The following is a 27582-nucleotide window of genomic DNA, read 5'->3' as shown; positions in this document are numbered from 1 at the left end:
TCTCATCTAGAAGCAGTGAGTCTTATAAGCAACTCCTCTCTCCATACCCTATGCCTACTAATAAATCTCAAAAGTAATATTTCTAAACCTGTCAAAGAAAACTGAGGCTCAGAAAAATTAAATAATTTATCCAAGGACCCACAACAATAAAATTCCTAGAGATTTTAAAGGTATTTATTTTTTATTGAGATATAACTGACATATTACTTTCTGGTGCCCAACATTTCATATTTTGTATATATCGCAAAATGATCACCACAATAAGTCTAGTTAACATCTGTCACCATACATAATTACAAATTTTTTTCTTGTGATGAGAACTTTTTTTTTAAGATTTTATTTATTTATTTGAGAGAGAGAGAATGAGAGAGAGCACATGAGATGGGGGAGGGTCAGAGGGAGAAGCAGACTCCCTGCCGAGCAGGGAGCCCGATGCGGGACTGGATCCAGGGACTCCAGGATCATGACCTGAGCCGAAGGCAGTCGCTTAACCAACTGAGCCACCCAGGTGCCCATGTGATGAGAACTTTTAAGATCTACTCTCTTAGCAACTTTCAAATATATGGTATAGTATTATTAACTCTAATCACCATGCTGTATATTACAACCCCATGACCTGTTTGTTTTATAACTGGAAGTTTATACCTTTTGACCTCTTTCACCCATTTTGCCTACCCCTACCCCTAACCTCTGACAACCACCAATTTGTTCTCTGTATCTATGAGCTTGGTTTTAGGATTTTTGTTTTTAGATTCCACATATGAGATCATACTGTATTTGTCTTTCTCTGTCTGACTTATTTCACTTAGCATAATGCCCTCAAAGCCCATCCATGTTGTCACAAATGGTAAGATTTCATTCTTTTTATAGGCTGAAAAATAGTCCATTTTGTGTGTGTGTGTGTGTGTGCATACAAACACACTATATTTTTTGTATCCATTCATCCACCAATGGACACAGATTTTATTTTATTTAATATTTTATTTTTAAGTACTCTCTACACCCAAGGTGGGGCTCGAACTCACAACTCCAAAATCAAGAGTCACATACTCGGGGCGCCTAGGTGGCTCAGTCGTTAAAGCATCTGCCTTCAGCTCAGGTCATGATCCCAGGGTCCTGGGATGGAGCCCGCATCCGGCTCCCCGCTCAGCGGGAAGACTGCTTCCCCTCTCACAGTCCCTTTGCTTGTGTTCCCTCTCTCGCTATCTCTCTTGCTGTCAAATAAATAAATAAAAATCTTAAAAAAAAAAAAAAAGAGTCACATGCTGTACTGACTGAGCCAACCAGGCACCCCAGATTTTAAAGATATTTTATGCCAATCACCCGTATGATATGTATTAGCATTAGAAGTATCTAATAAAGCAAATATATGGCCTTAGTTTTTAGATAGTTTCATTCCTCTCTGCTCTGCTTTATAGTGGGCATATTTAGAAATTATATGACTAAAAAAATTAGTATATAATACAAGTAAAATCATCTAAACAAATAACTGAAACAATAAGAGTGAATAGTAATATGAAACTGGAGTTGAACCAATTATAACAGCCTATTGCAAGAAAATTATCATTCTTCCCTGAAATAATTTCCTATCTCTTTAATGTGAACACATATAACAAAACATCTTGATCAAACAAGAGAGAATAGTGTAGTCTAAGAACTCTGATGACAGGGGCGCCTGGGTGGCTCAGTCGTTGGGCGTCTGCCTTCTGCTCAGGTCATGATCCCAGGGTCCTGGGATCGAGCCCCGCATCGGGCTCCCTGCTGAGCGGGGAGCCTGCTTCTCCCTCTCCCTCTGCTGTTCCCCCTGCTTGTGCTCTCTCTCTGTCTCTCACTCTCTGTCAAATAAATAAAATCTTTAAAAAAAAAAAAAAAGAACTCTGATGACAAATGCAAATACATGTGAAAGAATATAGAAGAATGGGGGCGCCTGGGTGGCTCAGTCGTTAAGTGTCTGCCTTCGGCTCAGGTCATGATCTCAGGGTCCTGGGATCGAGCCCTACATCGGGCTCCCTGCTCTGCGGGGAGCCTGCTTCTTCCTCTCCTGCTCCCCCTGCTTGTGTTCCCTCTCTTGCTGTGGCTCTCTCTGTCAAATAAATAAAATCTTTAAAAAAAAAAAAAGAATATAGAAGAATGATTATCACAATACAATTACTCCCAAGTAAAATGCATATTTGGTTTGAAAAAATAAGTTTTGGAGATTATAAACAATTAACATACATTTAACAAATATCACTTTACATTCAGTATGTAATATTACAATGTCAATAAAAGCAATTACTGCAATTACCCTTTAAATTATCTCAACTGCCACTAAAAGTACAAATAAAACGGTCATATATTCATTGCTTGCTGTTTTAATCAGAAGCTCCTGTTCCTTAGACAATCTGAAAAAAAGTCATTTTTTTATTCAACACACAGCCACTGAGGACCTACTATGTGCCAGGAAGAACCATGAGAGATACAGGGACAAAGCATGGTTGTAGCTTTCGTCTCTCAGGAAGCTTATGGACTAATGAAGAGCAGGTAAGCATGAAATAAATGTTTTGGCTCTGAAATAACTGTAAGAGCACCATGTTGTAGGAGAGCAAAGAAAGGAGTCATTCGTTTCACCTAGGGGGGCTTTAAAAGGTTTCCTGACAGGACAGCATCAGAATTCAGCAAAAAAAGGAAGGTAAAAACACTGTTTATGCTTAAATGTCAATAAATTACAGCCACTACTATAGAGCACAGGCACTTTACAAATTTTATTTCCCTTAATCATCACAACAACCCTTTGGGACCAGCATTTCACAGTGAGAAAACAATGATGTACAGGATAAATAACTTGCCCAAGGTCACATTATCTTGTAAATGGAAGAGTCATGAATGAGTCCAGATTTGTGTGACCTGATATTCTTCCCACCACACCAGGCTGCCTAAGCTGAACTTAAAGAGTAAGTAAAATTTGGGCGCCTGGGTGGCTCAGTTGGTTAAGCGACTGCCTTCGGCTCAGGTCATGATCCTGGAGTCCCTGGATCCAGTCCCGCATCGGGCTCCCTGCTCGGCAGGGAGTCTGCTTCTCCCTCTGACCCTCCCCCCTCTCATGTGCTCTCTCTCATTCTCTCTCAAATAAATAAATAAAATCTTTAAAAAAAAAAAAAGTAAGTAAAATTTAAACAGAGGAAAAAGAGAAAACAGAAAAAACACAACCGACAGAAGTGATATAAACATATAACTCATGAATTATCTTAGAGGAAAAGAGAGCTACTACCCTTGGAATATATACACATAGCAGGAAACATATATATTTATACATATACATATAAAAGATATAATGATATAACAAAACAAAGAGAAAGTAGGATAATTTATGAATTACACTATGACTAAAAATTCCATACTCAGGGGCGCCTGGGTGGCTCAGTAGAATGAGTGACCGACTCTTGATTTCAGTTCAGGTCATAATCTCAGTGTTCTGGGATCGAGCCCCTCATTAGGTTCCTGGCTCATCAGGAAGTCTGCGTGGGGATTCTGTCTCTCTCCCTCTGCCTCTCCCCCTACTCACACACGTGCGCTCATTCTCTTTGTCTCTCTAAAATAAATAAATAAATCTTTTTTTAAAATTCTATACTCAGGGCGCCTGGGTGGCTCAGTTGGTTAAGCGACTGCCTTCAGCTCAGGTCATGATCCTGGAGTCCCGGGATCGAGTCCCGCATCGGGCTCCCTGCTCGGCAGGGAGCCTGCTTCTGCCTCTGACCCTCTCCCCTCTCATGTGCTCGCTCTCATTCTCTCTCTCTCAAATTAATAAATAAAATCTTAAAAAAAAAAAATTCTATACTCAGATCTACTTAAGATTGTTCCATGATCGAGCCATAAAGAACCTAAATTAAAATTTCAAAAATGTCTAATTTACAAATCCTTTAGTCACTAAAGGCATTCATCAGTTACTTTTTTATCAAGTTTAACCAGTTAATTAAAATAAATTTAAGACAACATACAAATACCATAATTCATTAAACTTCTACTTAACACTCCTATACAGTTCCACTATATTAAAAAAAAAAAAAACTATTTTCTTTATTATAATTTCCTTTTTTTTAAGATTTTATTTATTTATTTATTTATTTATTTTGACAAAGAGAGGGAACACAAGCAGGGGGAGTGGGAGAGGGAGAAGCAGGGAGCCCGATGTGGGACTAGAACCTAGGACCCTGGGATCATGACCTGAGCCTAAGGCAGACACTTAATGACTGAGCCACCCAGGCACTCCCTATAATTTCCTTTTCAAGTTCAAGAATATCATGGTGATGTTAAACATGGAGTCTGAAATATGAAATGAATCTAAAATAACCAAATTCTACTTTTAACATTATTTGAGAGAAAAAAATTCTACCTCTGCATTGTGCTTAGTTGTTATTTCTAATTTTTCTTTCTTAGCCCGATGGAGTTTCTTTCTGAGATCAGCAGTAATGTCCAAGTCTGTTTCACTTTTAAACATTTGTTTTTCATCAGATGAGGCATTCTTCAACCTATAAAATGAGATAATAAAATAAAATTCTCACTAAGTCTATTTCTGGTATTTCTTTTTTTTTTTTTTAAGATTTTATTTATTTATTTGAGAGAGAGAATGAGAGACAGAGAGCATGAGAGGGGGGAGGGTCAGAGGGAGAAGCAGACTCCCTGCCGAGCAGGGAGCCCGATGCGGGACTCGATCCCGGGACTCCAGGATCATGACCTGAGCCGAAGGCAGTCGCTTAACCAACTGAGCCACCCAGGCGCCCTATTTCTGGTATTTCTAATAACTTATTTTTCAGAAATCACAAGGAACATGATATGGTCTTTGCCCTAAAGAAACTTAAAATCTAGTAAAAGATGTCGATTGCAAAAGCTAGGTAGAAATACAAAGTAGTGTATGACTAGAAACGAACTACCTTTCAAGATGGTACTTAAAGAATGATCCTATCACAAGCTGTGTAGTTCTGTTTTGTTTTTAAGATTTTATTTACTTATTTGAGAGAGAGACAGAGATAGTGAGAGAGAGCACAAACGAGGAAGAGAGGGAGAAGCAGGCTTCCCACTGAGCAGGGAGCCGGACTCCAGTCTCGATCCCAGGAGCCTGGGATCATGACCTGAGCCTGACCTGAGCCAAAGGCAGATGCTTAGCCGACTGAGCCACAGACTGCATAGTTTTGGAAAATATTGAGTTCTTTTTACCTTTTAAGTACTATGTTTTATTTATTGCAAATGTAATAAATACATATTACAAAAGTAAAAAGCATGAGTGACAGAATATAGATTATTAAAAAGAGCAGACTAGGGGCGCCTGGGTGGCGCAGTAGGTTGAACTTCCGACTCTTGGTTTCGGCTCAGGTGTGATCTCGGCATCATGAGATTGAGCTCCACGAGGGGCTCCATGCTGGGCGCAGAGTCTGCTTGGGATACACTCTCCCTCTGCCCCACCCCCTGCTCTCACTCTCCCTCTCTCTCTAAAACAAATAAATCTTAAAAAAAAAAAAAAAAAAAAAAAAGCAGACTAAAGCACTCTCCCCAAAATTAAAAATTTAATGAAAGTATCATCAGCAAAGAGACTTTAGAGATAAAAATCCACAAGGAGAAAGAGCACAGAGATGAGCAATAGCAATAAAATATTAGAAGTTGGAAACCAGGTGGATAAGTGGTAATTGATTTACATAAGAGAACTGAATTTAACGGGAAAAATGGGGAAAGCAACCTGATTTACACCCAAAAGCTCAATTAATTGACAACAGCTTTGAAAACACGGTAAAAGTAGAGCAGAAAACAAGCTAATTGATTGAAAGTCTGCCAAAGAAATGAGATTCTCAGATCCTCTACCCTATACACCACACAACTGGGCACCAATCTCTCTCTCACTCTGGCAGAACACTAGGTAAGGGTTTATTCCCTGGAGAGGATAAAACAGAAGATCTGTGGATTAGAGACATCAGATACAAATGGTATAAGACCCCATACCAAAAATAGGAGACTCAAGTTAAAAATTATGTAATAAGTGAGAGCCCTGGTCTTCTACAACATCTTGTGTGCCAGAACAATGGCAGCCGAGCAGAGAATGGAAGGTGAAAAACCAACAAGGTGAAAAAGACCTAAAGATGCTGATGCTAGGGGTTCTCCAACAAACACCTTAACCACACCACCCTATAGAGAATGCCATAAAAACAAAGCCTTACACACTGAGCTTCCAATCAGCTAAATGAGAACAGTCAGCTAAGGATCACCAGAAGTTAGGAAGCAAGAGTTAGAAAGACAGAGACCAAATCAGGGGACAGAGAGGAAGAACCCTCAAAGATTATGCAGGTAAAAGGGAACTTTAAAAAGAGGGGGGAAAAATACCTTCAGAAATATAAGAGAAGAAATAACATCCATGAAACAAAAACTGAATGTGATAAAAAATGAAATATTCAGAGAACAAAAAAAGGAACTCTTGGAAATCAAAACACAAACTAAGGAATGAAAAGCTAATTAAGTAAATGTAAAAAAAAAAATCTCCTGGATGCCTGAAAAAATTCCAAGGGAAAATAATTTTCCACTTGGAATTTTATGCCCAACAAGTTACAAGGGAATGAGAAAGACTATTTCAGATCTACAAGGCACCAAAACATTTACCTCCCATGAACTTTCTCAAGAGGACCTAAACTGAGAAAGAGAAAGACATGGGATCCCAAAAGTAGGGTATTCAAAACAGAAAAAAACAGCAATGGGATTTCCAGGATCATGAAGAAAGGAACAGCAGGTGACGATCGCGTCCCTGAGATGAAAGCACAGCACCTAAAGGGCAATCTGTCCCTGCTGGACTACTGGACTGGCCAAAGCCTCCAGGAGTGACTTCTTGAAGAAGATGGAAACAGAAGACAACAGAATGCTTCAGGGGGAAGAGTGAAATTCGTGAAGGGGATTAAGAATACACTTCTTGTGTCTTGACGAGCACTAAGTAATGTATGGAATTGCTGAATCACTATATTGTACATCTGAAACTAATGTAACACTGTATGTTAACTGTACTGGAATTACAATTAATGATAAACCCAGAATACTTCAACTATCTGAACATATTGAGAGATTTATGCCACTTGGTTGGAGTATAAAGCTGAATTCATGATAAATTCATAGAAATTAAGCAAACTTGGGGCGTCTGGGTGGCTCAGTTGGTTAAGCGACTGCCGTCGGCTCAGGTCATGATCCTGGAGTCCCGGGATCGAGTCCTGCATCGGGCTCCCTGCTCAGCGGGGGGTCTGCTTCTCCCTCTGACCCTCTTCCCTCTCGTGCTCTCTGTCTCTCATTCTCTCTCTCAAATAAATAAATAAAATCTTAAAAAAAAAAAAAGAAGAAATTAAGCAAACTAAACAATCAATGAAACAATTATCAAATCCAAAGAAAACAATATAAAAGACAGAAAAAAACCACATGGCTGAACTGGAAATTTTCAAAATTACAATAATGTAAGCATGGAAAACTAAATATAGAGAGGACAGAAAAAGGAGGGAAGCATGAATGAAAACTAAATTATGATCTTTTGTAGTGTGGGCAGTCAGTAGATAACAGCTAAACCTGAAAACTCAAATAGCAATATAAAAAAAAAAAATTTAAAGGCGTCTGGGTGGCTCAGTTGGTTGGGCGACTGCCTTCGGCTCAGGTCATGATCCTGGAGTCCCTGGATCGAGTCCCGCATCGGGGTCCCTGCTCGGCAGGGAGTCTGCTTTGCCCTCTGACCCTATCCCTCTCATTCTCTCTCTCTCAAATAAATAAATAAAATCTTTAAAAAAAAAAAATTTAAGAGTTTAGATTTTAAAATCCTTTCAGAGTATGGTGACAGTGCGGGCTTTGGCAGCACATATACTGAAATTGGAACGAAACAGAGATGAGCTTGGCCCCGTCACAGAGTTTGGTGCCAGACAGCAGCCACACTTTTCGTGAGCACAGCACAACACAGACTTGTTGAATCACTATCTTGTACTGAAATTAATGTCTCATTGTGTGTCAACTACACTTCAATACAAAAAATACAAGATTTTAAATAAATTAAATCAAATTAAAAATTTTTTTAAATAAAAATCATCTCAGAGTTGAAAATGATTGTTCCTAGAGATCAAGAGGGTGATTTGTCACAAGCAAATTGGTACTGCTATTTTTCCTAATAGCAGTGAGTAAGCCTTGGAGAACATGAGATTCTTTAAATAATGTACATATGTAACTTTAATTTTTTTTAATAGGACTAAAATAAAACAACACGGAGAATCAATGAAACCAAAATTTGCTTCTTTAAAAGGATCAACAAACTTGCTAAACCTTTGGCTAGACTGACCAAAAAAAAAGAAGACTCAAATTATAAAAATAAAGAATGAGAGAGGGAATGATACTACCAACCTAGAGGGACTATAATAAACACTATGAACAACTTTATGCCAACAAGTTAGACAATGTAGATCAAATGGACAAATTCCTAGAAAAACTGACATTATCAAAACTAACCCCAGGGGAACCTGGGTGGCTCAGTTGTTAAGCATCTGCCTTCAGCTCAGGTCATGATCCCAGGGTCCTGGGATCAAGCCCCGCATCAGGCTCCCGGCTCCGCGGGAAGCCTGCTTCTCCTGCTCCCACTCCCCCTGCCTGTGTTCCCTCTCTCACTCTCTCTCTCTCTCCATCAAATAAATAAAATCCTAAAAAAAAAAAAAAAAAGCTAGCCCCAAAAGAAACAAATCTGAATAGACCCATAACAGTTAAAAATATTGAATTAATAATTTTAAAAATCTAAACACAAAGAAAGCTCAAGTCCAGATGGCTTCCCTAGTAAATTCTACCAAATATTTTAAAAAGAAATAATATCAATCCTCACTTTAGAGAAGGTGGAAACACTTCCCAGCTCATTCTATGATTACCTAAAATCAAAGTGAATCAGATATCACAAGAAAGGAAAACTATAGATCAATATCCCTCATGAACAGAAATGCAAAAAATTCCTCAACAAAATATTAGCAAACCAAATCCAGCAACATCTTAAAAGGATTACACAACATGACCAAGTGGGATTTATCCCAAAAATAAAAAATTAACTTAATGTCCAAAAATCAATTGATGTAATATACCATTTTACTAAAATAAAAAGTACATAATCATTTCAATAGATACAGAAAAAGCATTTGACAAAATTCAACACCTATTCACGATAAAAAAAAAAAAACAAAAAAAAAACCAATGCAACGAACAAGGAATACAAGGAAATTTACTCAATCTGGTAAAAAGCATCTATGAAAAACCTACAGCTGGCATAATTATTGGTGAAAGACTGAAAGCTTCCCCTAAGACTGGGAACAAAACAAACATGTCCACTTCTATTTGAGACTGTACTGGAGGAGAAAGAAAGGAAAGAAAGAAAGGGCATATATATTAGAAGGAAAGAAATAAAACTATCCTTTTTTTTTTTTAAGTAAGCTCTCTGCCCAACGTGGGGCTTAAACTCACGACCCCATGTTCTACCAACTGAGTCAGCCAGGCACCCCAGAAGTAAAACTGTCCTTAATTGCGAAGGACATGATCCTGTAAAAATATCCTAAGAAATTCATTAAGAAACAAAAACACTGGAACTAAAAAAACAATTTTAGCAAGGTCACAGAATATAAGATCAATATACAAAAATCAATTACATTTCTATATACTAACAATGAATAATCCAAAAATGAAATTTAGAAAAATAATTCCATTTATGATAGCATCAAAAAAACAGATTTAGGAAAAATAAAAATTATTGTAGAAAGAAATTAAAGAGCTAAATAAATGAAAAGACATTCCACATTCACATTCATGTACTGGAAGAGTCAATATTATTTTTTTTGTTTGGGGTTTTTTTTTAAATTTTTTATTGTTATGTTAATCACCATACATTACATCATTAGTTTTTGATGTAGTGTTCCATGATCTATTGTTTGTGTATAACACCCAGTGCTCCATGCAGAACGTGCCCTCTTTAATACCCATCACCGGGCTAACCCATCCTCCCACCTCCTTCCCCTCTAGAACCCTCAGTTTGTTTTTCAGAGTCCATCGTCTCTCACGGTTCGTCTCCCCCTCCAACAGGAAGAGTCAATATTATTAAGGTGGCAATTATCTTCAAACTGATCTACAGATTCAACATAATCCCTACCATAATCTCAGCAGGATTTTTGCAGAAATTGATAGGCTGAGCCTAAAATTTATATGGAAAAGCAGAGGACTCCAAATAACCAAAACAATCTTGTAAAAGAAGAAATAGGAGAACTTTCACTTCCTATTTTCAAAATTTACTATAAAGCTACAGTAATCAGGGCAGCTGGGTGGCTCAGTTGATTAAGTGTCTGACTCTTGGTTTCCACTCAGGTCACGATCTCAGGGTCATGGGATTGAGCCCCACACTGGGCTCCATACTCAGCGCAGAGTTGGCTTGGGATTCTCTCTCTCCCTCTCCCTCCCCCTCTGCCCCTCCCCCCACTCATGCTCTGGAGAGCTCTCTCTCTCTCTTTCAAATAAATAAACAAATAAATAAATAAATAATTTTTTTAAAAACTACACTAATCAAAATAGTGTAGAATTAAATTAAGAAGACATGTAGATCACTGTACCATAATTGAGACTCTAGAAATAAACATATATATTTGGTCCATTATTTTTCAAAAAAGGTGTCAAAGCAATTCAGTGGGGAAAAAATAGTCTTATCAACTATCTTATCAATGGTGCTGATAACAACTGGATAAAAACATTAATTTAGACCCTTACCTCACACCATACATAAAAAGTAACTTAAGGGGCACCTGGGTGGCTCAGTCAGTTACCCACTGGACTCTTGATTTCAGCTCAGGTCATGATCTCAGGGTCATGAGATCAAGACTGGCATGGGGCTCCGCACTCAGCAAGGAGTATGCTTGAGATTTTTTCCCTCTGTCCCTCTCCTCCCTGCCACCCCCATGCTCACTTGCAGGCTTGCTCTCTCTCTCAAATAAATAAATGGTTTTTTTAATATTTTATTTATTTATTTATTTATTTATTTGAGAGAGAGCAAGTACAAGCACGGGGGATGGGCAAAGGGAGAAGACAGACTCCCTGCTGAGCAGGGAGCCCGAGGTGGGGCTTGATCCCAGAACTCTGGGGTCATGACCTGAGCCAAAGGCAGACACTTAACTGAATGACCCACCCAGGTGCCCCTAAAATAAATAAATCTTTAAAACAAAAAGATTCTCTCTCCCTCTCCATCTGCCCCTCCCCCACACTCCATGCTCGCTCTCTAAAAAATAAAAAAGTAAGTTTAAATGGAGCATAGACCTAAATGTAAAAAACTGAAATTATAAAACCTCTAAAAGAAAACAGGAAAAAAATCTTCATGACCTAAAGTTAGGCAAATATTTCATAGATATGAAACCAAAAGCACAATCTATAAAGGAAAAGAACTGGAGGGGCACCTGTCTGACTCAGTCAGTACAGCATGTGACTCTTGATCTCAGGGTCATGAGTTTAAGCCCCACATTGGGCATGGAGCCTACCAAAAAAAAAAAAGAAAGAAAGAAAGAAAAGAAAAAAATTGGACTTCATAAAAATTTAAAACATTTGCACTTCAAAAGACATTATTAAGAATATGAAGTCAAGCCAACAAATAGGAGATAATATGTGCAAATTATATATCTAATAAAAGACAAAAGACTTGTATCCAAAATATATTTTAAAAACGCTTAAAGCTCAATAGCAAAAAGACAACTAATTTAAAAATGAGCAAAAGATCTGAATAGGCTTTTCACCAATAAAGATAGACAAATGGCAAAAAAATCACATAAAAGATGTTCAATATCATTACTCATTAGGAAAACACAAATTAAAATTACAACATACCGCTTCATACTCACTGGAATGGTTATAATCAAAAAAGTCAATCAAAAAAAATTCAATCACTAGATTGTACACCTGAAACATATAGCACATGATGTTAATTAACTACAGTGGAATTAAAATAAATTTTTTTTAAAAGATCAGAAAATAACAAGTGTTGGCAAGGATGTGGAGAAACTAAAACACTTGTATATTGCTGGTGGAAATGTAAAATGGTTCAGCCACTTTAGAATACAACCTAGCAGTTTCTTTAAAAAAGTAACATAAATTTACTATACAATGAAGTAATGCGGCTCCTAAGAATCTACCCAAGAGAAATAATATCATCTCCACACAAAGGCTCATAGACAAATGCTCAGAGCAGCATTATTTATAACAGCCAAAAAATGAAAACAACCTAAATGTCCATCAGCTCGTGAGTGGGTAACCAGAATGTGCTATATCCATACAATAGAATACTATCCAGCAATAAAAAAGAGACAGCACTGATACCTGTTAACAACATGATAAACCTGAAGAACATGCCTAGTGAAAGAAGCCAGACACAAAAGACCACATATTGTATGATTCCATTTGTATGAATTGTTCAGAAAAGGCAAATCTATAGAAACAGAAAGTAAATTAGTGGTAAATAGCAAAGTTTAACTTCATTTAGCCAGATTCTAGAATTCTAGAATTCTAAAGAGCAATTTAGTCATTAAAAATCATGAAAAGACATGATCCCAGGGTCCTGGGATGAAGTCCCACATCAGGCTTCTTGCTCAGCAGGGAGCCTGCTTCTCCCTCTGCCTGCCGCTCCCCTTGCTTGTGCTCTCTCTTGCTCGCTCGCTCTAACAAATAAATAAAATCTTAAAAAAAAAAATTATGACAGATATTTGTGTGGTAAGATGTTCCATCCAAAAGTGAAAACATTTTTAGTGAAGTCAAAAGTTTATATTTTATTCACTTATTTCATACCTGGCTCCAGAAAGGATTTAAGGTAGCTTCTAAAGATAGGTGGGAAATGCTTCTATAGCAAATCCTATTTATAGGTGAAGTACGTGTTAGTCATCGTCCTTGCTCCACCCACACATCCTTGCTGAAAAGGCTGTCTAGATCAGTTATTCTCAAACTAAATATGAGCAAGGGCTATTCCCCCAACAAATGCTGCCTTTGTAAAATATATTTAAAATGACGAAAATAACTGTCTTTAAAATGACTACACAAGAATTTTTTTAACAAGAAATTTTAAAAAGAGATAAAACATAACCCCAAGTGTTTTATTACTAGATTTAACGAACAGAAAATTACTCTGTTACATGATTATAAAAGTTTCTAAACACTTTCAATTTCTGTACTTAATTCTTTGTAAACCACGCTTTGGGTTGCGCTCTCTGAAATGGCTCAGTTTTATATTACAGACTCAGAGTTTTCTATTTTTCACACCAGTGGTGAATCAACCAAAGCAGGCACCTCATCCAAAGGCAGATATCAAGGGTACAAAAAAGAGGAGCAACGGCAATTCTTGGAATATAAACTCCAAGTAAAAGAGCAGTGGGAACAGGAGCTAAAACCCAAAATTGTGAACTATGGTTGGGGTGCAAAGTTAGAACAACTAGAGCCACGGAGATGAGAGTAGGCCAAAGTAATGACCACACAGAAATGGGAATGAGCAGGGGCATCAGGGGGGCTCAGTCGTTAAGTGTCTGCCTTCCGCTCAGGTCATGGTCCTGAGAAGGAAAATTTGTGTCCTAAGATGGCCGACCGAGCCAGCGAGGGAGTCCCAGCCCCTGCCCCGGGGCTCTTCCGGGTTCTTCTCCCTGCCCTGCTTCGTGCACGCACCAGAAGTGCCAAGTATGTAGAAGTAGAAGTGTATAATTTACCCCCTTTGTTTGTGCTCAGGGCTCAGACCTTTGGAGACCACTCTCCTCTGAGTCCGCCAGCATTAAATAAACCTTTTTTCCTCCAAGATCTCCAAGTGCCGCTTGGTTCTTCCATCTGGCAATCCAGTCCAGGTTCCATAACATTTGGTTCCCTGACCGGGAAACCCAACCGCACTGGCCCATTGCTGCCACCGGTTTGGGGCAATGGCAGGGCAGTGACAGAACAAGGGATCGTAACGGAGAAGGCACGCCCTGCCTAATTTTCAGCAGTCTCCCACCCCAGTCGCCTCGGGCCAGCCCCGCTCCGCTGTTCCCACCGGACTTGAGGAGACTAGGCAGGCGAGGACCTGGTCCCAACATCGGATTCCGGTAAGGCCTGGGGCCCCAGGACCCAGATAGGCCCACCCCCACTGGGGTGGAAGGGGAGCCCGATCACCTCCCAGAGACCTCTTAGAGGTCTCACAGGTAGGGATTCCCAGGGAGGGAATGTAATAACTTCTGGAGTGTGAATGTGCAGTCTGACCTGGCTTGCTCAAGCGGACTGATTCTGTGACCCCACGGGTGGGCACCCTTAAGGCCCCTAGAAGCCTACGGAGTCTGAGTGGTCCCATCCGCGATTCCGTGGTGAACAGCATACAGTGTATGGCGGCATCAGAATAGTTTCCGATCGCAAGTCACAACGCTGAGACCACTATGGCTAAGCCTCACCTAAGCTCCTTCGGGACATGGTCAGATGGGCATCTGATTGGTCTCACCTCAGGAGGCAGCCCCCTTTTGTCTGTCTCTGCGCCACCACACACGGGAACATCACCTTGGGGTAAGGGCAGAGTAAACCTACGGATCTAGAGACCAAGATCAAAAGTTTCAAGAGGGGGGGGCGCCTGGGTGGCTCAGTCGTTAAGTGTCTGCCTTCGGCTCAGGTCATGATCCCAGGGTCCTGGGATCGAGCCCCGCATTGGGCTCCCTGCTCCACGGGAAACCTGCTTCTCCCTCTCCCACTCCCCATGCTTGTGTTCCCTCTCTCGCTGTGTCTCTCTCTGTCAAATAAATAAATAAAATCTTAAAAAAAAAAAAAATTTCACAAAGGGGTTTTCAGGAGACTATGGAGTCAGGATGAACCCCAGCAAGTTGAGAACCCTATGTTAATTGGATAGGCCCACCTCTGATGTCGGTGGCCTTCAGAAGGGACATTGGATGTCCCAAGGATTCGTCGAGTATGGCGAGTCGTAACAGGATAACCAGGACATCCCGACCAGTTTCCATACATCTACTCCTGGCTAGGAATCGCTCAGACCCTTCCCCCTTGGGTGCGATTCACTTGCAATAGGCAGAGACAGGCCAGGGTCTTAATCGCCTCATCCAAGTGACCTGAAGAAAATCAGCAAAAGCCCTAGTCTCCACAAATCCTAGCCGGAGATCCCAAGAACGAACCGACCCTGCCCCCACCGTACGTGCCCCCAAGACCGCCTACACCTGGCCCTTCAGCTCCAGACACTCCACTGCCATCAGTTTCACCAGTGCCCCCAGGCCCAAAAGATCCACTTTCTCCAAGACCAGCAGCCAGGCTGAGCCCCAGGCCAGGTGCAAGAGCCCTCCAAATGCCCTACAAGAGACGTGGGAACCCAAGAGACGCGATGAAGAAAGGACGGTCCAACCCGGCCGTTCCATGATGTATTATCAGCCCTTCTCCACCACCAACCTCCTCAACTGGAAACATAACACCCCATCCTACTCTGAGAAACCACAGGCTATGGTAGACCTCATAGAATCCCTCTTCCAGACTCATTGGCCAATCTGGGAAGACTGCCAACAGTTACTCCACACCCTGTTTAACACAGAGGAAAGGAGAATAATGAAAAGTGCACGGCAGTACCTGGAAGAGCACGCACCAGCGGGAGTCATCAACGCTGCTGCCTGGGCTAATACGGCCACACCCGAGGAGCACCCAGCATGGGACTTTACCACAACTGAGGGACAGGCCCAAATCCACCGATACCAGGAGACCCTCCTCTGGGGAATCCGAGCAGGCGCTAAGAAACCCGTGAACATGACTAAGGTATCCTCAGTCATTCAACAACCAGGGGAGTCCCCTGGGGACTACTATGAAAGACTGTGTGAAGCCTAAAGGATATACACTCCATTTGACCCCAAGGCACAGGAAAGCCAACAGATGGTAAACACCTCCTTCGTGGCTCAGGCTGCCCCAGACATCAGAAAAAAACTTCAGAAACTAGAGGGTTTTGCTGGGATGAACATCACCCAGCTAACAGAGACTGCCAATAAGGTCCACATGAACAGGGAGGTCGCAGCCAAACGGGAAGCCGACAAAAAGATGAAAAAGAAAGTCAGCCTCCTCACCGCTGCCCTGAAAGAAAAGGACAACACAAAGGTGGGAGACCCCGACCACCAAAAGGGGGGAGACCCATAACCCCCTTGGCAAGGGATCAATGTGCCTACTGTAAGGAGAAAGGGCATTGGAAAAATGAACGTCCCAACCAGGGAAAGGCTCAGAAGCCCAGCCGCTACAAGGAAGAACCCCAAGAGGAGGACCTCATAGGCCTTGCGGGAATGGACTCAGACTGAGGGGGACCGGGCTCTTTCCTCCTTGGCCCCCATGAGTCCATGGTCAGAATGAAGGTGGGGGGCAAACCAGTGATTTTTACAGTTGATACTGGGGCTGAGCACTCTGTTGTCACCTCCCCAGTGGCCCCTTTTGGCAAAAGGACTGCGACCAGCCTTGGGGCCATTGGGACGCGGGCGGTACAACAGCCCTTTTTCCAGGCTCACCAGTGTGAACTCGGGGGCCACAAGGTCTGACATGAATTCCTTTATCTGCGTGACTGCCCCATCCCCCTCCTGGGCCGAGACATACTCTCCAAGCTTAGGGCTCAGATAACCTTTGAGCCCACCGGACACACTAGCCTCCGACTAAACCCAAGGCAAGAGGAGATGGGATTTCTAATACTAGCAATTACCATGCCAAGGGAAGAAGAATGGAGGCTTTTCTGTGCCCAGGCCTAACCAAGCAGCCCGCCAAAGTTCAGACTCACCTTCCCTTCGGTATAGGCTGAAAACAACCAACCTGGACTAGGCCGGAATCGGGCCCCTATCATTGTTGAACTGATCCCAGGAGCCCAACCTCAGAGGCAAAGGCAATACCCACTTCCACAGGAAGCTAAGATTGGCATCCAAGAACATCTGGCCAAACTCAAAGAAGCAGGTATTCTAGTCGAGCGCCAGTCAGCCTGGAATACCCCACTCCTGCCAGTCAAGAAGCCAGGAGGGGGATACCAACCAGCTCAAGACCTGTGGGCCATCAACAAAGGTGACCATCTCTCTGCCCCCAGTGATCCCAAATCCATACACCCTCCTCGGCCAAATCCCAGGGCCGGCCAGATGGTTCACTTGCCTAGATTTGAAAGATGCCTTCTTCTGCCTCCACTTAGCTCCCCAGAGCCAGCCACTATTTGCCTTTGAATGGACTGAACCTGATACAGGGCGCCAGATGCAACTGACCTGGACGCGCCACATGCAGGGGTTTAAACACTCACCAACCCTCTCTGGGGAAGCGCTGGCCGCAGGCCTCGCCAGCTTCCCAAGAGAGGCCACACAATGCACCCTCCTCCAGTATGTGGATGACCTCCTCCTCACCAATGACACACAAGAAGACTGCATAAAATGCACAAAGGTCCTCCTACAGCTCCTGTCAGACTCGGGATACTGAGCCTCATGGAAGAAGGCACAAATCTGCCAACAACAGGTACAATACCTTGGTTTCCTCCTCACCCAAAGGAAAAGAGAACTAGGGCCAGAGAGGAAAAGGTTCATCATCACCCTGCCACAGCCCCAGACAAAAAGGGGCCTACAAGAATTCCTGGGGGCTGCAGGATTCTGCCACATCTGGATCCCTGGATTCTCAGCAATAGCAAGACCTCTTTATGATCTCTTAGGGGGACCAGATCGCGAACCCCCTGCCTGGACTGAGGAAGCAGAAGCCGCTTTCACAGAGATAAAGACCGCCCTGAGGCGGGCTCCAGCCCTGGGCCTACCAGATGTAGAAAAACCCTTCAATCTCTTTGTGCATGAAAAGGAAAAAAATAGCGCTCGGGGTACTCACCCAGACTGTTGGGCCCTGGCAACAGCCAGTTGCTTACCTGTCAAAGAAGCGGACCCCGTGGCAGCGGGATGACCACCGTGCCTCAGGGCGCTGCCAGCCACAGTCATACTCGTCAAGGAGGCAGACAGACTTACCCTGAGGCAAGAACTTAATGTCAAGGTCCCTCATGCAGTTGTGTCCCTCATGAACGCACAGGGACACCGCTTCCTTTCCAACTCTCGGCTAGCACAATACCAAGGGCTCCTCTGCGAAAACCCGCAGGTCACCCTCAAAAGAGTAAGGACATAAAATCCAACAACCTTTCTCGCTGCACCCGGGACATTAGGTTTCTCCCCATTCGAATTAATATATGGACGGCCTCCCCCGTGCTTGGGAAGTCTTCCAGGAAACTTACATCAGGTTGGAGATAAAGGGATAAAGGAGCAGCTTCAGGCCCTGGGGGCCACCCTAAATAAATTACAAAAGTACACCATCGAGGGCGCCTGGGTGGCTCAATTGGTTAAGCAACTGCCTTCGACTCAGGTCATGATCCCAGAGTCCTGGGATCGAGTCCCATATCGGGCTCCCTGCTCGGCAGGGAGTCTGCTTCTCCCTCTCACCTTACCCCCTCTTGTGCTTTCTCTCTCTCTGTCTCAAATAAATAAAATAAAATCTTAAAAAAAAAAAAAAGTACACCATCGAGAGGGCACCAATCTCCTTAGGGTCTCAGGTACACTCCTTCCAGACAGGGGACTCAGTTTGGGTCACAGATTGGAAGAAAGACCCCCGCAAACCGTAGTGGTCAGGGCCCCACACTGTTGTTCTAACTGCCCCTACTGCCCTCAAGGCCTCAGGTGTCACCCCGTGGGTCCACCACTCCAGAGTGAAGAAAGCTCATCATTCGGACGAGGAGCCACACCAGTGGAGAGTCCAGCCAGACCTCACGAACCCGCTCCGGCTTCACCTTCGATGAGACCCCACCGACTGATGGACACCTGCTCACCGTGGTCCTGGCTCATCGGCGTGATTTCCCTCATCTTGGGAGTCAGACTCTACACTGTTGCCCCTCCTGACTGGACTTCCCCCCAGAAGCTTACTATTGTCATTGCTTATTGGGTGTCCCTAGAGTGTATTACTGCACTTACTTGTCCACGGGTTTCATCTGCTATCGGGTTAGCCATGATGGCTCCCTCTACCTAAGGGCGTAGACCCCACTTTCACTGGCCCTCTGCTGTCTACTCCTGAGCACATGTCATCATGGTGTTCCTGGCCCCAGTCAGTCCTGGTCTTCTGCTGCCTGGTGTGCTGTTCCTCCGCACTGCCTCTAGCTTGCCCAGCCAAGCAAGGGGGGCAAAGGGCAAACTCTCCTATCACCACTACTGGCAAATGGACTTCCCAGCTTATCCCCCTCAATCCCGCACCGGCACCCCCACTGACTTCTTTCACCTGGGATGCACACACACCGAAGGTTGACCTCCACTTTGATGGATGCCAACTTCTTGATATTTCCTGGGAACCTCATAGATGATGCTCCTACCATGGCCCTCACTCAGGTTACCAGCTGGTAGATATCTACATCTGTGGGGGCCCTACATCTCAAGAGCCAAACACCTGCCCCCAGCTCTGCTCACGAGTCCTGGCTAGCAACTTGGCCGGGAATAGAACAATGGACCAACGGGTGGTGGTGCCTCAAACAGCGCAGTGACATCTGGATTTCCTTGTCACGCAGCACCACCCCATCCTCTTGCCCTAACAATCACTGTATACTGCTCACTCTCTCAGTCCTAAAACCCAATGACACATCATGGGCCACAGGAATCACTCCTGTTGAGCCAATATCACTCTACAGGGACTAACCCCATGGCCAAGTTTATGATTAAGTCCGTGTTCATCCTAAGCCCTGCAGTCAACCCTCAGAGTCAGACAGAAAATAACTTGCCCTGGCACATCCCTGGGTCCCCCATCCACACGCAGCAAGCATCTATAGCACAACTGTTAGGTGTGATTAACGCCTCCCACCAAGCGCTTAACCACTCAAATCCACCCCTAGCGTCTGACTGCTGGATCTGTATGAAGCCCGGTCCTGTCCAATACCTAGGTGTCATCCTCAACCAATCCACTGTGTCACCTCCCACCTCGGCACCGGGGACCTCAGATTATCCCTTTCTGGCTCCGGTACTGCTGTATGGCAACTCTTCCTCTCCCATCACGGGCCACAGTTGGGTCTGTGCGCCTAACAACACTTTTCTGGCTTGTGATCAAGGTGTATACATCTGCATCACCTGGCGCGATCAGTCATGCACGCTTGTCGAGTCTCTTACCCGATCTTTCAATCCTCCCTGGGAGCGATGCCCCACTCACATGGAGACCTCCTAGCCACCTTCCACGCTCCCCCGTGGCCATCCCTCTTATCATGAGCCTGCTGGCCACATCAGGTGTTGCCCTCAGCACCACTGGCGTCAGGATCTCAGGTTCAGTACCAGGGGTTAACTCAACAACTCACAGCAGATTTTTCTGCCCTCACTCAGTCGGTCCTGGCTCTGCAGCGCACCAACTCAATTCATTGGCCTCAGTGGTCCTCCAAAACAGGTGCAGGCTCGACTTGCTCACGGCCACACAAGGGGGCTCTGCCTCTTCTTACAGGAGGAATGTTGTTTTTATGCTAATGAGTCGGGGGTGGTCCAAGAAACTCTGACCCAATTACAGGAACGAGTACATCGCCGGTGGGAAACACTCCAGCAGACAAATTGGTGGGATACCCTGTCACAATGGTTCCCTTGGTTCGCCCCCCTCGTCGGCCCCCTCCTATTGCTTCTCCTCATAGTAGCATTTGGTCCTTGTATTCTTAATGCCCTTACTAGGTTTATCACTACTCAAATTGCTAAAATCAGACTCCAGTTGCTCCTTACTCACTATCGCCCCTTAGAAGATGAAAATAATGCCCTGTAAACTAGGTGTTTAAAGGGGCATCAAGGGGAGAATGATAAGGAAAAGCTGGGTCCTAAGATGGCCAACCGAGCCAGTGAGGAAGTCCCAGCCTCTGCCCCGGGCCTCTTCCGGGTCCTTCTCCCTGCCCCGCTTTGTGCACTCGCGAAAAGTGCCCAAGTATGCAGAAGTAGAAGTGTATAAATTACCCCCTTTTTCTGTGCTTGGGGCTCAGACCTTTGGAGACCACTTTCCTCTGAGCCCACTGGCATTAAATAAACCTCCTATCCTCCAAGATCTCCAAGTGCAGCTTGGTTCTTCCGTCTGGTGATCCAGTCCAGGTTCCGTAACAATCCCAGGGTCCTGGGATCGAGCCCCGCGCATTGGGCTCCCTGCTCAGCGGGAAACCTGCTTCTCCCTCTCCCACTCCCCCTGCTTGTGTTCCTGCTCTCGCTGTGTCTCTCTCTGTCAAATAAATAAAATCTTTAAAAAAAAAAAAAGAAATGGGAATAAGCAAAAATAAGAGGAGGAGAAAATACTTGAGGAGAAAAGAAAAAGCAGTTCTCTAAGAGCAGGGGGAAGTACACACACTGACTTTTGTGGACGAGTTAACAAAGGAGGACAAATTGCAGCACATGGTCCCACATCCCATTCCCACTGCTGTGGTGTGTCCTGCCTGCTCCCCCGGGTGCACGAAGCTTCGGCCTCCCTTAGTGCACCCGGCGAATCCTTACAATCGGCAGCCCCAACCACTGACTTCTCCCTGCAGCCCCGACTAAAGGAAGAGGCCGGCGGCTTACCTTTGGGTGTCACCAGGGGCATTACTTGAAGTGTTTAAACTCATGGTAAATCCCTTCCACCTCTTTGAAAACAGCCCACTGTTTCTGAATGGTGTACTTCGTTATTGAGGATTACACGTGTCCCAGATGTCTGTGGCTTACAGGTTAGATGGGCTGAAGCCTGTTAAAATAGTAAACAATATAACAGTGGTTATATATATGAGTCCTGAGACTATGAGTGATTTTTGTCTTTTTCTTCAACTTACTTGTATTTTTTTTTTATTTTATTTATTTATTTGAGAGAGCATGAGCAAGGAGGAGAGGGAGAAACACACTCCCCACTGAGCAGGGAACCGGACACTGGGCTCGATCCCAGGACCCTGGGATCATGACCTGAGCGCAAGGCAGACGCTTAACTGACTGAGCCACCCAGGCACCCCTTACTTGTATTTTAAAATTTATGTTATAACAAACATGAAAACATTTAAAAACTATTGTTTCGTTTCTTTTTTTTTTTTAAGGTTTTATTTATTTGACAGAGAGAGAGTACACAAGCAGGGGGAGTGGCAGGCAAAAGGCTTCTAGGACTCCATGTATATGAAATGTACAGAATGAGCAAACACATAGAAATAGAAAGTGGGGGCGCCTGGGTGGCTCAGTCATTAAGCGGCTGCCTTCGGCTCAGGTCATGATCTCAGGGTCCTGGGATCGAGCCCCACATCAGGCTCCCTGCTCAGCGGGAAGCCTGCTTCTCCCTCTCCCACCCCACCCCCCCCCCCCCGCTTGTGTTCCCTCTCTCGCTGTGCCTCTCTCTGTCAAATAAATGAATAAAATCTTTAAAAAAAAAAAAAGAAAGAAAGAAAGTGGATTTGTGGTTGCCAGAGGGTAGGGAGAGGGGGAATTGGGTCTGACTGCTAATAAGTATGACGTTTCTTTTTGGGAGTGATGGAAATGTTCTGGAATTAGATAGCAGTGATTGCTCTGGACCACAGTGAATATACTAAAAACCAATGAATTGTACACTTTAAAACTGTAAATTTTGATAGGTGAGTTATATCTCAATTTTTCAAATTCATCATCCAAAAAAAAAAAAAATCCTATCTAAAGTCTCCTTTAGCAAAATCTTATTTTCTTCTTCTCTGTCTCTGTTATCAGCTCCTGAGGACACTAGGGTTCAAGAGCCTACCTCTGTGTGTTTTAGGAAGACTACATCAATGAAGAGCCAAAGTCAGATCTGTGGCTGAATTTAAACTACGACTGGAGATCTATCCTAGCGAACATGGCAGAGACGATGTAGCAAAAGCTCTCTTTTCATACACCAGACTGATATAGGGAGCTAGGTCAAAGAATTATAGGTTCCTCACATAACGTGTGTTCCAAGCTTTACTTGAAACTTCCCAAGAAACTCCACAAGAGTGGGCGCCTGGGTGGCTCAGTCGGTTAAGCGTCTGCCTTCAGCTCAGGTCATGATCCCCGGGTCCTGGGATCGAGTCCCGCATCGGGCTCCCTGCTCAGTGGGGAGTCTGCTTCTCCCTCTGCCTGCCCCTCCCCCTGCTTGTGCTCTCTGTGTGTCAAATAAATAAATAAAATCTTAAAGAAAAAAGAAAGAAAGAAAAAGAAACTCCGCAAGAGTTTAGCTAATCTGTATGAGTAATTACAAATTCCTTATGAGACGCAATCAACATCAGCCTTTCTCCAACATGTATCTAACTCTGTAAATAACGCTTTCCATTTGAAAACATTCAATACATCATTATCTATAAACAAAATATCCAATACCTCAAAGCCACCCCTACTGTCATCATGCCAACTGTGACAAACATCCCTTCTCCACTGTGCTAAGAACTTTCTCTATCTCTACATTGTCACTCTACACCAACCCCAAGGGCAAGATACTGTTAATGTCCCCACTTTATACCTAAGGAAACTGGGGCTTAAAGATATTCATTCAATCACCTGTCCAAAGTCTCATCTCTAGTAAGTGACAGAGTCTGGATTCAAGCCCAAATTAGCGGACTCCACAGTTCTGCTGTGTGTCTTGCTATTGGCCTTCAAGATATGGTTCACCCCCAGCCAGAGAGCATTGAGACCTTGTGAGACCTTGCTTATCAGAAAAGCACTTCTCCCAACTGCAGAGTTTTCAAACACAGCTCCTTCTTCCCCACACCCCCACCCCATCCAAACTAACTACAAGGCAGGGTCTTCTTAATGAAAGATAACTCGGACCTCCAGTGGATTCTCAATCCAGATGGCACTTCCACAGGCTTGGGTCCAAACCAGGCCACCCTGTAGCAGTGATGGATAAAGGCAAAGTTTAGGTCAGCTTTTTATGTTAATCTATTAATAGATTAATCTTCGCTTGGTAGTGGAGTTGGACTATTCTCATCATTCCTACTAAAATAGATGAAGGGATGTTATATGTATCATTCTTCAATAAGGAGTTTTTTAGACATAGGGCCAAATATAGGTAATTGAGGCCAAGGGAGCAATGATCTAGACATCCTAAGAGTAAGTACCAGCCAGAAAGACAATTCTACTTTAGATTTCAGAGCCACTGCTGGTACAAAGTTTCCTACCTCACAGCTGAGTCCTTCAGTGGGTCATGCAGAATGTATTCATCTCTCAGTGTGTCTGTACAGATCAGGGGGAAAGGGAGGGGTGAGGGCAGGGGTGGGGATGAAAAGATAAAAACCACTATTATTGAGCACTTACTATGTGCCAGATACTAGGCTAACCGTACCTGATCACATTGAATCCTCCCTATAGCCCTGTAAGATGATTATACATATTTCACAGACAAGAACACTGATGCTTGGAGAGGATGAGTAACTTGTATAAAGCCATTCAGTGGGAGGGACCCCCTGGTAGCTCAGCTGGTTAAGGGATACTTTTGGTTTCAGCTCAGGTCATGGTCTCAGGGCCTTGAGATCAAGCCCCAATTTGGGACTCAGCACTCAGCCCGTCTGCTTGAGATTTTCCCCCTCCCCCTCTGCTCCCCCCACCTCTAAAATAAATAAATAAAATCTTTAAAAAAAAAAGATATTCAGTGGGAGGGTTAGAATTCAAACTCACATCTGGCTGACTTCTAAATCCATCCTCTTTCATAACACATGCTAACTTCAATAATAACTACATCTGTGTTGGGGGGCTCTGACTGCAGACTTATATATTTCACCTTTAAAGAGGATGTCTGGTTCTTTCATCAAAATAAGACCATGATGGGGCACCTGGGCGGCTCAGACATTTAGGTGTCTGCCTTCGGCTCGGGTCATGATCCCTGGGTCCTGGGATTGAGCCCCACATCGGGCTCCTTGCTCTGTGAAGGTTCTGCTTCTCTTTCTCTCTCCCTCTGCCCTCCCCACTGCTCGTTCTCTCTCAAATAAATAAAATCTTAAAAAAAATTAAAACCATGACAAGTGGGCTGAGACAAAGAATTTTAGAATTAAATAGGACTTTAAAGACCAAGTCCTGGGGCGCCTGGGTGGTTCAGTCATTAAGCATCTGCCTTCAGCTCAAGTCATGATCCCAGGGTCCTGGGATCAAGCCCCACATCGGGCTCCCTGCTCCTCGGGAAGCCTGCTTCTCCCTCTCCCACTCCTCCTGCTTGTGTTCCCTCTCTCACTATCTCTCTCTCTGTCAAATAAATAAATAAACTCTTTAAAAAATAAAATAAAGACCAAGTCCATCCTCCTTATCTGACAGATAAGGAATGTAATGTCTAGTGAGCTTAGGTGATTTGCTTGTGGTCACTCAGCTAATAAAACTTCAAGCTCCAGACTAAAACTACTCCCATCTTTCCTTTTAGCAGGTTGCACTGTCTTTGTTTTTTCTTCATTTCATGGGAAACCATTGTTAGTTTCTGCTCTACCATTGTTTTGTTGTTACCGGGCACTAACTGTTCAATAAAACAGGTAGGGTCTTCTCTCCAAAATTATGTGAACTATACAAAACATCCATGCGTTTTGTATTTGAAAGAGTTGGACACCAACTGAAATTGCTTCTCAAACTTATACAGAATCATTAGAGATCTCCTTAAAACGAAAAAATATGCATTTGCCTAGGATAAATATCATGAGGGAGTAAAGAACAGTCAAAAGGAGGCTCTACTTCTGCAGAAAATTTACAGCCTTGGAAAAACAGCCAGATTTTCTGTCTCTTAATAGTCCTGGAGGGTGAGCAGTAGAAACTACAGATGATAGCCTACCACAACTCATTCTTTCATTTATCAAACATTGATAAGAATGTCTATGGGGCGCCTGGGTGGCTCAGTCGTTAAGCCTCTGCCTTCGGCTCAGGTCATGATCTCAGGGTCTTGGGATCAAGCCCCGCATCAGGCTCCCTGCTCAGCGGGGAGTCTGCTTCTCCCTCCCCCACTCCCCCTGCTTGTGTTCCCTCTCTCGCTGTGTCTCTCTCTGTCAAATAAATAAATAAAATGTTTAAAAAAAAAAAATGTCTAGTGTGTGGCTGGCATTTTTTTAAAGGATGAAAAAGACGTGGTCCTTGTCCTCGAAGAGTTTAGTGATTCTTGGAAGGGAAAAGCCCGGCAGTCCGGAGTTGTAAACCTGGGAAGTTCCAAGTCCAGGCCCTCTGGGTCCTGCCCTCTGGTCCCTACTCAGTCCTCTGGGTGCTGCTGCAGCGGTCTCGGGTTAGGACGCCCCAAGGAGATCTTCCCCCAGATGGGCGGAGAGGCCCAGCCCAGGGAGCTGGAGGCGTGTCCCCACAAACGACACCAACAGCCCCAGGACAACCACGAACTAACTCGGGGCTCCCCATAACTCTCACTGCTGCCACCCATACCTTCCTCAACACCTCCCCGCCCAAGTCGTTCGCCTCGAAGCCCCCACATCCCGTGGTTACCTCAGGGGACTCCCGTGGTCCAGACCGCACACCCAAGACCCCAGGGGCAGCTCCAAATCTCAATGGTAGAAAGAGGCCTGGGCAGATCGCCGGGGTCAGAGCAAAAACTGTTGGAACCCGACGGACTCTAGGACCCGGGGAAGGGGGAACGAAGAGCAAAGGGGGACAGGAGGGGAAAAGCCCTGGGGAGACGCGGTTTACAACTGCCACTTCCGGAGACTAGGCTGCGCACACAGACCTTCACAGACTTTCGCAGGCGTCCCGGCCCCGCCCCGCCGGCCCCTTTCCCCCCGCCTCCCGCTGCCCGCCGCTCCAGGGTACGCACTCGGAGGATCCGGCGCTCCGATTGGAAGAGGAGGGCCCGCGAAGTTGGGCGGCCGTGCGGGAAGGCGAGCAGGCGCATGCGCCGTTGCTGAGGAGCGGCGCGCTCGTGAGCACGCGCGACCCCGCGGCGCGCGCGCCCCTCCCGCACGAGAACGCCCCGGCCCACGCTCCAATGTGGTGTTCTCAGCGTGAGGCCTCCCGGTCGCGCTCTCAGAATCCCCGGAGCCGCCGGACGATGCCGATTTCTAAACCCTAACCCCTTTTCCGCGCCTGCTGAACAAAACTCTTAAGAGGCTGGATCCCCGACTGTGCATTAAACTGCCGATCCTAAGGCCAGTGTAGCCCCCTCGGGGCCTGTGGACTGGTGCCAGAGCCACGGGTAAATTCTGTGGGCTCGACTTCTGCGCGAGTGGCTGTTTCCCGCTGTGAAGCCCGCTCTCGCCTGCAGGACGCTTGTCCCCTCCTCCCATCCGCGTTGTATCCCAGCTTGGGGCTGTAAACGGTGCGGAGAAAGCGCGGGTCGGCGCGCTGGTACTGTTGCAGCGCGTCTCATGACTACTGCATAACGAGGTACCTCGCAAAGAAGTCCTTGGAGCCTCAGCATGGGCTCCATCTCGTTCCTAGCCTCCTCCAGGCCCCCGAGCGCACACACGCCTTCCTCTAGTTGGTAATTTATACTTTGGTTTCTTCCGGTAGCTGCTTCACAATCCGCTGCCGCCCCAGGGAGGTTGCAAAACCAAACGCTCTTTTTGTTCCTTGGCATTTGAAAATCTGTTCCCCAAAGAACAGTGCAAATTGGCGGGATATTGATGGAGGATTTTATCTTCACCACCTCCACCTCCTCCCTCCAAAAAGGTGTTTGATGAAAAATGAACCT

The 27582-nt window shown here is 44.6% G+C and overlaps 1 protein-coding gene across 1 annotated transcript in view; it reads right to left on the bottom strand.

Annotated features, from left to right (window-relative positions):
- The window catches only part of CCDC171 (coiled-coil domain containing 171), a 304666-nt gene extending 278028 nt beyond the window's left edge, over window positions 1-26638 (bottom strand). The window contains exons 1-3 of the mRNA XM_064580122.1: window positions 26382-26638; window positions 21546-21705; window positions 4373-4508 (exon numbers count right to left, since the gene is read on the bottom strand). Coding sequence (XP_064436192.1) covers window positions 4373-4508; window positions 21546-21589 — 180 coding nt within the window. The 5' untranslated portion in view covers window positions 21590-21705; window positions 26382-26638. The remainder of the gene's footprint in view (window positions 1-4372; window positions 4509-21545; window positions 21706-26381) is intronic.
- Window positions 26639-27582: the final 944 nt, after the last annotated feature.

The sequence above is a fragment of the Mirounga angustirostris genome, unplaced genomic scaffold, assembly GCF_029215605.1.
Source record: "Mirounga angustirostris isolate CCGP_5_RB_7025 unplaced genomic scaffold, mMirAng1.0.hap1 SCAF_15, whole genome shotgun sequence".
Taxonomy (NCBI): Eukaryota; Metazoa; Chordata; class Mammalia; order Carnivora; family Phocidae; genus Mirounga; species Mirounga angustirostris.
The sequence above is the reverse complement of the archived record's forward strand: the minus strand, read 5'-3'. Positions and strand labels throughout refer to the sequence as shown.